The sequence below is a fragment of the Zootoca vivipara genome, chromosome 5, assembly GCF_965207765.1.
Source record: "Zootoca vivipara chromosome 5, rZooViv2.hap1.1, whole genome shotgun sequence".
Lineage (NCBI taxonomy): Eukaryota > Metazoa > Chordata > Lepidosauria > Squamata > Lacertidae > Zootoca > Zootoca vivipara.
Genome location: NC_142588.1, coordinates 55,626,841 through 55,637,784, shown reverse-complemented (window position 1 = coordinate 55,637,784; position 10,944 = coordinate 55,626,841). Strand labels below are relative to the sequence as shown.

General features: G+C 44.8%; 1 protein-coding gene across 1 annotated transcript; it reads right to left on the bottom strand.

The window, feature by feature from the left end:
* Positions 1-7,534: 7,534 nt before the first annotated feature.
* On the bottom strand, positions 7,535-9,123 carry MARVELD1 (MARVEL domain containing 1). The gene has a single exon (XM_035133567.3). It carries the CDS (start codon positions 8,954-8,956, stop codon positions 8,432-8,434), a length of 525 nt encoding a protein of 174 aa, XP_034989458.1. The 5' UTR covers positions 8,957-9,123; the 3' UTR covers positions 7,535-8,431.
* Between the last annotated feature and the right edge of the window lie 1,821 nt (positions 9,124-10,944).

The window sequence follows — 10,944 nt, the reverse complement described above, 5'->3', positions numbered from 1 at the left end:
GGGGACAGAAGGGTATAAAAGGGAGATGCACCATTTCCTGGGGTCCTTCCTACATTCTTTGAGGCAGGGGCCCTACAGCTGTAGTCTTTTCATTAATAAAGGATCAGTTTGTTGTTCCTGACAGCATCGTGTGGTCTCTGTCATTTCCCGGCGGAGCTGAACCTAGCGCAAATTTTGGAGCTTCCGACCCGCGTCTGTCCTTCCTAAAAGGCTGCGCATTTTAGGGGCATTTTTCCATAACAGAGGGAAGGCTTTATGTTAGGGGAAGCAGAAATTCAGTTAAGTATTTTTATTGATTTATTCGATTTAGGGAGGCAGCTGTCCCACACCAGCTATGCTCATGGTCCAAGGGGAGATTCAAGGAGGGAGGAACTGCAAATTCAAGTATGAAGCTAAAAGCAAAGATCTGCACCAGCAATAGAATGGAAATGGATTAAACACTTGTAAAATTGGGTAGCCTCAGGCCAGCTATCAAGGACCTGCAGGAGACAGTAACGGTAAAGGTAAAGGGACCCCTGACCATTACGTCCAGTCGTGACCGACTCTGGGGTTGCGGCGCTCATCTTGTTTTATTGGCTGAGGCAGCCGGCATACAGCTTCCAGAGCAGCACACAGAAAGGTCGTTTACCTTCCTGCTGTAGCGGTACCTATTTATCTACTTGCACTTTGAGGTGCTTTCGAACTGCTAGGTTGGCAGGAGCTGGGACCGAACAACGGGAGCTCACCCTGTCGCAGGGGGATTCGAACCGCTGACCTGATCGGCAAGCCCTAGGCTCTGTGGTTTAACCCACAGCCCGCGTCCCGCAGGAGACAGTACCATACACCAAAAAGAAACCTAATTAATTATCTGCATAAAGCTGCTGCTAAAACACTTTGGCAATACATCATCCCAGCCATTTTTTTTTGTCAAGTGAAATAAGTGGCCTACCTTGAATAAAAACTAATGCAACATATTTATGGAGTCCTATGAAATTTCATTCAGGCAAATTCTTCAGGCTGCTTATTACTCTTTACCTTCTAATCGTATATGTACACGAATTCTATAAAGTTGCATGTACTGGCTCCATTCATACATTATGCTTTAGGTGCAAAACAGGGACAAAAGGAACTCAATTTACAGTAATGCTCATTCTCGACTGCAATTTCACTCAAAACCCACAAGGTGGCTGTCCAGATCCAATAACTGATCTCTGCTAAGATGACAACAACAGGAATAAGCAGCTGCTCACACCTCAGTGGGATTCTGCTTCTGCAAAAATAACCTATCTACAACTTTGAGCAGAGAGCATCTGAAACTACATAAGAATACACTGCCTCCCTCAAGTTATTTCTTTACAATGCGCACTCTCTCTCTCTCTCATACACATGCCAGTCTGCTACTGCTTTCTCCTCACAGTGCTTTTCGGTTTTGTATTCACTGCGTGCATTTATCCAGCATGGCTCTACTATTGAACTAGAGGCATACATTTATAAGCATGTGTTCTTACATTGCACAAGTACAGAAGATGCTTTGGCTGCAGAATTTAGCATCCTGAGGAGCACAATGCTCATTGTAAAAAGGGTGTTTTAGACAAAGTAGGCTTGAAAACAAGGCTGGTGAAATCTCAGAAGGATTTCCAGTGGTTTGGGGTGGGGCTTCTCAGGCTTCCTCCTGCAACTAGAAGAGAAGCAAAATATGCCTGCACCACAAATTTAAAGCTGGTTTCACTTTTTTGTATAGAACCTGGGAACTACTGCTCTTTGAGGGAACTGGTTTTAAGCACTTTACATTTGCAGTATGAATATGTTTTGTCACAGTTGAACTAAAGTACTGTGTGGCTAAGGAGTTATTGATCTGAAGCAAACTTGTTGCTTTGTGTGGAAAATGTTCTTGCTGTCTAGCAAGAGGAACTGATCAGCACAGGCACAAGTTTTGAAGTGCTTGGGGAAAGAGTTGGATCTGGGATTTAGCCAGTTGGCACTTCTCGTAGGTAGGTAGGTAGGACGCAGCTCTTGGAAGAACAAGCTTGGTGTACAATGGGTGTCAGAATCAGGAATTGGATTGCCAGCTTACCTTGTAACGTAGCCAGTTTTCAGTAGCAGTGGGTGTGTTTACCATCAGAAGGGCATCACACTAATGCTGCCAGGTTTGGTAGATTAGTTAGCTTAACTTATAAAAATGCGGTAATCAGTTAAAATGTGCCCCTGATTAATTGGGTAGCAATTTTTAAATTGAAAAAAAGAAACTCATTGTGTTTATTTGTACCAATGTTACATATAATACCAGGGGTGGCATGCGCTACCTTAGAAAATGCAATAAAATGTAAAACTTAACAATAAAAAGCATTTTAACAAGTTAGCAAGAGACAAAGGTTAAACCTTTGTTTACCGGTATATTATTAATTGCCTGCATAGGCCTGGCAGAATAAAAACAATTCAGCAGGCATTTAAAAGTTGGCACTTAATGCCTATTGAGATACTTCATCCAGGGTTTGAACTTACACATGAGAAACCCACGTTGTTTGGAAGTCGGGCTATCGTTCCCGAACAAAACACCATGAGTCCTGGCTTCTCCTCCTTCAACTATGCTATTCAGAGTGTTCTGATGATTCTCTAGGTGGGAACAATTTGCTGTCTGTGAGACTGAAATCCCTTTTCCCGGGGCGCCTGTGGGTTCTCAATGCATGCTTGCTACTGAATTGACCAGGGAACTGGCTGACTGTTGGGATCGGAATGTCAGCCTTTCCATGTCTGGGCCTGTCTGTTTGCCTAGCAAAAGACGGGTTACTGTGAGTAGGATGCAAACTGCTCTCTGGGGGGGGGGGAGTCTGAAGCTTGTGGCTGTATGTATTTGACTCTACACTCCTCTTCATTGTGCCACGGTACCTGATAAGGTAGCAGTGACCTAGTGCTATCTCCATGGACGACTATGGTGTTATATAAGTAGTGGGAGTGTATAATGATTAGGGCAATGCCATGAAATTGTTCTGCCATTGCCATGTGTTGATTGGTACCTTCCATCTGTGAGTAATGTGAGGCATTGGTGCACAGTGCTATGATTGACGAGTTGCTGTTGCTGTGCTACCTTTGGTTTCTGTTTTGTGTTACTGTTTTGTGTGACTCTTTGTGTTGCTGTTTTGGTTTCTGCTTTGCTACTGGGAATATAGAGGATCGTGGCTACAATCTTAGTAGCTGCCAATTGCATGATTTCTTTAATAAGGCTGTTACCCTGACTGCAACCTCTTGTTCCAGTGTTCACAGAATTTTATTGAAAGAATGACTTTGACTCCAGAAACCTGATCTCTAAGGCTCTCTAAAGCAAAAACAATTGTAGACACCGCTCCAAAAATGGATCCAATAAACAGCCAACACCTTTCCTGCCTTATACCCCTTCACCTCTCAGTGTTTCCCTCTATCTACCCCCAAAAGTGATGCAATGACCTCTTGAGTATCAAACAGCTGAGGGAGATACAGTGCCCTGTATTTAGGACTACTCATTCTCTGTCTGTTTTGACTCACAGGCTGCCCTGCTTCTCTATTCTCAAATTCAAAAATTCCCCATTCTTCTTTAAACTGGCTGGCAGGTAATCAGCAGAGTCATTACGGGTCTGTGGATTCCTGGAAGGGCCAGGATTCAGACCTCATATTGGCTCATAACCAGCTCGTGCTTGTTTTGAGATGATGAGGGGTCTTACATCATGGACTTCTGCCGCTGCAGCAGCATAGGCTGGCGTGACTCAGAACTGCCTATGGAGAGCACCTTTTGCCAGAAATGATGGCTGACTGTGAAGTGGATAGATAATCCAAACCAGGGCTGCTGTTCCATTACCTGCTTGTCCAGTCTCATATCCCAATATAGCAACTGGAGTATGGAACCAAATAATGCCCCACTGTGGCTCCGGTAAGCTGCTCCTCTCTGTGACGGACAGCAGAGGCAGACCAGAGTCTGGTGATTCAGTCCCTCGGAAATTCCACCAGTGCTGGAGCCCCTGCCGATTGACTACAAAGTCAGCTAGCCACAGAGGGGAGAGGAGCAGCACTTTGGGAGGGAGAATAAAAGGAGTGGTTTCTGAGGGAGAGAGTTAGACAGGGCTTGATTTGAGTTGAGAGATAGGGTTCAGGTTGAGAGGTGGGAGATAGGGCATGAGATAGGGATTCTCTTTCTTAATGTTCCAAACTCCCACCTCTTTAAAATAAATCATTTCAAGAGTAATGAATGCCCTGAATTTGTGGGAAACCACATACTGTATCAACCCTTTAGATCAAGGATGGAGAATCTGTGGCTGTTGTTGGACTAACAAGCTATCAACCCTGACCATGAGCCATACTTTGGCTGGCACTGATAGGAGAAAGTCCAACAACATATGTCCACACATCCCCCATCCCTGCTTTAGATACATAGAATAACCTTCCATGATTATGCCTGGCTAGCAGCCAGGGCCTCTGGTACTGTACCTATAACTTACCTATTATGTGACTGTGTCATATTCAAAAGGTCCCTGACGTCATCTTGATAGATGACGATAGCACACAGCATCAATGGAATTATTGTCTTTTGCTTGCTTAAAATGGAGTAACAGAGATAAGAAGAAAATCAATATCTCTGAGTAAATTAGTAGCAAGAGAGTTGTGAAATACACTGCGGCACATCTCCAGGTTTGCTCTGACGGCTTTCTTAAAACACACACACACACATAGCTGGGTTGGTGACAATGAAACTCCAGTTGGACGACCCTTTAAGACAGATTTCTCCTTGTCCTTGCAGGCATATTTACCTTGCCATGGTCATGTCTGAGAGCAATAGACTGAACTCACCTGAGTCAGGTTTTTGTTTGTAATAGCTTCAAAAAAAAAAAAAAGAAGAGGGGAGATTTGATGCATGCATGAAGGATAGGTCTGTAATTGGCATCTAGTCACCATGACTGTCAAAAGTACACCCTCCATTTCAGAAATACTGTATATTCCTGCGTATAAGACTACTTTTTAACCCAGGAAAATCTTCTCAAAAGTCGGGGGTCGTCTTATATTCCGGGTCATATTTCTTATACGGCGAGTATATCCCAAACTCTATATTTTAACTGGAAAAGTTGGGGGTCGTCTTATACACCCAGTTGTCTTATACTCCGGAATATATGGGTAGTTTGCCACCTGCATGCCGGATACTAGGTGTTAACATGTGAACGTGAGTAACATGGCGGGAGGGAGGCTCAAGAGGCTGCTGTGATAACTGTTGGCAGTCAGAGTCACTGGCATAATGGCATGTGGTGAAAGATTAGCAGGGAACTCCCACGGGAGCAACATGGGCCATTTTCACGTAATTTCCAAATGAGATTTCTGTCTTGGTATCTTGTTGTGCCTGGAACACACAGACAAAGGGCAGGGCATGTGGTAGGTGTAAGGTTGAGTGAGCAAGGATCAGCAGTGAGAAGTGAAAAGGGTCTGGCCCAGGAGAAAAACCTACAACCTTCAAATCCAAAGAGAGAGAATAGGAAAAGGGGGAAGATACGGGGGATCTTTTCTATTCTGATGCTGCAGGGAGCCATAAAATAGGTGATGGATATCACAATTATGCTTTGTTTATGAATGTCCCTATGGTATTCATTAGCCACTTTTGTCAGATTGAATGCTGAGCTAGATAAAGCATTGGTCTCACTATTTTGGAGGAAAATATAACATAAATTTAGGTTTGTGGAATTAAAGGGATCTGGCACAACAAATTCACTTTAAAAAACAAAACAAAGCAACAGGAAAATGCATTAAAAAGTGTGAGATAATGATTGATGAGAAGACATATAGGGTGCTATTTAAGTTTTATTCAGAGTTGACCCAATGAAATGAATGAACATGGCAAAGTAGGTCCATTAATTCCAATGGATCTACTCTGCATAAAACTTCATTGAATACCACACATAATTTCCATGCAACCAAAACAGATAGGATGCTCATTGTCATGACCTTCCTACAAACAAATTTGGGAATGTATAACCTCTGTGTAAGCTTTGTGCAAGCAGATGAATGTTCAGTAAATACCCTTGGCAGAGTACAATAATGAAGATGAAAACAGCTGGGGAGCAAGGTTTTTATTATGTGTAGAATAGAAGAAAGGAAGTCAGGAATGTCCAGAGGTTGGAGGCCAAGGTGGTTTTTTTTGGAAACTCCTGTGGTCCACTCTGAGATATGATGTCTTAAGCATGGTTGAAGTGAGCTTCCCCATTTGGTGTTGCTGGAATAGGGTCAATTTATCACAGGGAAAGGAGACTCCAACAAAAATGATCCTATTCCTACCATTTGAAAAAAGGTGGGGATATATAGGCACATTAGATGTAGCATCTTATAAAAAGACAGCTGTGGTAGCTGCTCTGGGAGTTTAGCACAATTAGGCAAACATTAGAAGTCAAAAGGGTGCAGGGGTCTCTTATCCAAGGCACTTCTGTATTTCAGAGGCAGAAATCCAGTGGTGGTGAAATCCAATGTGTGACAATCCATGAGCATGATGAAGCCTTCAGTTTACATGGTAGCAACTGGGGGCTGATCCTAGTTGCAAGGTTTGTATGGTTAGTGCTGTCACATTCTTATATTTCATGTAAAGTCATGAGATATGTGGGAGCAGTACCAGACAGCACTGGATCCTGTTTCCCTGCTAGGCACAGGGAATTCGGGCACTCTGCACCCTGACCCTGTTAGAAGTCTTCCATGTGATGTAACTGTTTCTCTTCACAGTTTCCATAGGAATATTTTCCTCCCCTTTTCCGGCCCAGAGCCAGCTTTTGCAGTAATTACATTTCCTCCACTGTCAACCATTCAGCTGCAGTGCCTGTTTGCAAATGTCTACCCTGGGGTTCTCTTTCACTTCTTTCTCCCACCCAGGACAGGATTTATCTTGATGCTTCATGCAGAATAAAATGTGCCTCCTTCTCTGGAATATGATGGGAGCAGGAGGATACGGGCCCTGCCATAAAAGGGGCTAAGAACAGTCTGGAATCTGGTAGCTCTCTCACACACACACACTATTAGTCTTCTTCAGTAGGAACCTGCATTTGGGTCTCTTTAGGAAGTCTTTGCAGATCACAGAACTAATATCCAACTACTTGCCTCCTAAAGGTACCAAATATCAAGGTTTGGTCCCAACCTCATATAGAGCCATGCTGGGTAGATCCACGTCTGTGATCCACCTGGGTTCCAATCCTGGCCTCAGCTGATGACCAGCACCTCCCTCCAATTTCTGAGAGGGCCCTGCTCTCTGGCCTCTTTTGTTCCATCATCACACAACCTGTTGCAGAACTCTCCAATGTTGCCTACTATTTATGACCTATTGGTTTGTGGGGTGGATTCCTCAAATATGAGGCAATGGCTCAAGAAGATTTCAAGGAACTGAAGCATTAATTAATTCAGGAAGTTACAAGAGCGACATTTATGGGCACAATGTGTGTAATTTGAGCTAGGGATTGCCAGGGCTCAGAAATGGACTCAGAAGCTCAGCTCTGGATCCCATTTTGGTGCCAGTATTTAGCTTACATATCTAATAGTAAGAACAAAGAAACTTCATCCGAGCAAATGCAAAGAGAATGTGCCTCTTGCTTTAATCAGCATTTAGGAGATCCAGGTTAGGGAGTGCAAATATCCAAAAGACATGAGCCTCAACACATCCATTTTTAAAAAGTAAAAACTGGTTACTGGAGTTATGCTATGCTATAAATGTCACAATGTCCACATCCAGGTCATATCTAAAATAAAAAGTTACTAAGAACCATCATTTATAAATATCTGATTAAAAACAGAATGCTATGGAGGGAGAAAAGAACGTAATGGAAGCTTTGGGGGGTGGTTCCTAAGCTTATGCTTATATAACTTCTGAAATGGGATAATATTAATAATATACCAACAGAGCACCCTAAAGGGTGGATATTCACTATTACCGTACTAAACATTAATTAAATGTGAGAGGATGAGATCTTATGTATATGGCATAAAAACATATGGACAAACACTACAAACTAAATTAAATCTGCTCCTATAAGGATTATGAATAACACTGAATGATCAAGGGCTTCCAGGGCACCTTATGTCAACCACATATTCTGGAATCATAGGCCAGGCCAAACTTTTCTAGATCCACAGAGACCCACCTGCCAAGTGAAGGAAGAAAAGAAACGGGGAAGTCCCACAATCTGGCTCCCACGTTTAATCTGAAGGATACACCATTTCTAGCTTCTGGGTCATGAAAGCATGCATCCATCCGTTGATGAAAGGTATAGAGCATCCATCAGTACCATGGACATATAGGGGATTATTCCCCCTCTCCCAATAAAGTCTATTGAAGTTTTTTCTCTCCATCAGGAAGGCAACGATGAGTCTGGAACAGTCTGTGGGGACCATATGTGTGCAAGGCTTGTCCGTCTGGTTGAAGAAGGGTCTGTCCATCCCTGCCCATCAGCCTACCTTCTTGCATCTCTCAGATATCTTGGTGCCCCTGGAAATGTCGTACCAGGCAGTGGAGTCCTGAAATTAGGTAAAAGAAGGCAGTGATACCTGCAAAGACGGCAGCAGTCAGGTAGGCTTTGTAACTGCAGGACAATATGTAGCCTGGCAGGTTGCAGTAGCTGAAACTCTGTGCCTTCTGGCTCAGGATGCCTGCAGCAGCTGCAGAGAGAATAACCCCAAGCAACAGGTCGTGCATTAGGTTCGTCATAAGCCAGCGGGTCCCCAGCACCGGCACCAGAGACCAGCGGCCCAGCAGGCTGAGCCCAAAGAGCGCCAAGGTGAGCAACCACAGCAGGACCGCTGCAAAGACCGCAAAGTAGGTGGCTCCTTCATACTTGTGCGCTGCTAAAGTCACCCAGCAGACAGCCCCCGTCAGCAGCTGGCCAATGCGCAGCACTCCCAGCAGACTTCTCAAGAAGGGCCTGTTCAGACTCAAAGTCTCTCTAGACTGCGGGCAAGGCGGTGGAGGGGAGGACGGAGGTGGTGGAAGAGCCATGCTGCAAGACTGCGGCCTCCAGGCGCTTCTGTCCCGTCCAGTTCTGCCTTCTGGAGCCCAGCAAACTTCACCCCCTTCTCAGGCACTTCCTCTGTCTGCAGCTGCCAAACATCTGCAGCTCAATGGACTTTCCTGTGCAGGGGCCTCTCAGCTTCCCGGCTCTGTCCCTCCCTGTTCCCCCCCTTGCCCCTCCTCTTCTCTGGGTGGTTCTCTTTCTCCATCCTTCTGCTAACTCCTCACTCCTCTCTCCTTCACGCCCCTGCAGTCCCAAGCTGAGAGCTTTCAAAACACCCATTAAAGCTGGCTGCTTTAGCCAACAGTTCTTCCTAAGCAGAAAGGTTGCTTCAGCATGTGGGCCCTGCAGGCACAGAGTTTTGCCTCTCCCTTGCAGATGGGTTCGGGCACATTGGCTGCATAGGCACCATACATTTAAAGCACATTTCCTCCACCCCTCCAAAAAAAAAAGGTGATTGGGAACTATAGTTTCACAGAGCTACAATTCTCAGGATCCTTAGTTCCCATTCTCAGCCACAGTTCCCAGGATTCAAAAGAGGGTAAAGTGCTTTAAGTGTATGGCATGTACGCACCCTCGAAACTTTGCATTGTATTGACTCTTCAGATAGCCCAGGTCCTGGCCAGCACCACTAGATGGTGCAAACAAACTCCAGCCTGCTCTCATCTTGGATGTCAGAACTCAGGTCAATTTCCCCCCCCCCCCCCCATGTTCTAAAGAGGCAGAGGAGAGTACGAAAAAAACCGTTGTTATTTCTTTCCACACTTCTGATTTAACTTGTGAATATAAAAATAAAAAACTTAGGAGACTTCAAATGGATAAACTGTTTCCTTATCTGGTGCCTGTGCCTGTAAACTGTCTTTAGAGATATGGCTTTATTTTAAAACTGCTGTGAGCTGCCCAGAGGACAGGATGAATAGGTGACCAAGATAAGTCGTATATGAGTGAATCAGTAAGTCAAGTCCTCTCCTAAACAGGTCCAAACCAGCTTGTCCTCTAGCAGGGTTGAATGTTCCAAAAGGAGGTTGTCAACTCGCATATAAAGGATTCATTCTTGAAATCACTCTAATTTTGATCTTAGTGGGTCTCTTGACTTTCCTAAGATGCTGCAGGCAATGATTTCTGTGACATGCAGGATTTTAAGTTTCACGCACCACTTCTCACATGGTATTCTCCAGAAAAAAAGTTTACATTGCACTCAGTTTTTTGTTTTTTAAAAATTCATTTAAATATGTCTTTTTTCACTTTTGCACATTTGGAAGCTCTTGCTTGTGATGACGCATTCTTTAGCTTGGAACTACAACAAGATACACACTTGTGCAATTTTCACATGTGACAATGTAGATAATTTTCCCTGTGTATGGAGTGGATGCGACTGTCCCTGGAAAGGGCTGCAGAGGTCTAAATGAAAATAGGGCTTCCTTTAACCCTGATCCTTTTTTCCCCTCTAGCTTGCCAAATTACATCTCAGTGTGCGTCCTCTTGGGGATCAAAGGGCAAGTCAAATCTCATGGCATCTTTCTACATACTTCCCAGAGAACACGGCGGCAAAAATTCATGCCTGAGGGTTCTGGCTTCCTGGCACGCAGCAGGAGCTGGCTGGGGAGCCGGCGCCTTCCCTCCACGTCGACCCATAACACGTGTCTGACTGCGACTACTTTGCGTGGCTCAGTGGAGCGGAATAGGCACGTTCACGGGCGTAGCCGGGGGGAGCAGGGAGGAGCAGCTGCCCCCTCCTATCAATAAAAATACCTAGCTAACTTAGGTTCTACCCCCCCCCCCGCAACCAAAAGGCCTACCCTCCCCCTAACAAAAATCCTGGCTACGCCCATGGGCACGCTCCAAACCCTTTCTCGCCTGCTGCCTTGCCAGACAGGCCAGTAATTGCCCTGACAGGCAAAGGCGAGCAGGTTGCCGAAGTGGTCTGAGAAGCCAGACGTTACGGGGTGAGGCTAGCGATCCTTTCCAGCAGCAA

What these genes read in the sequence shown, in the direction of transcription:
- MARVELD1 (XM_035133567.3), bottom strand. Translation starts at nt 8,956, where the DNA reads ATGGCTCTTCCACCACCTCCGTCCTCCCCTCCACCGCCTTGCCCGCAG.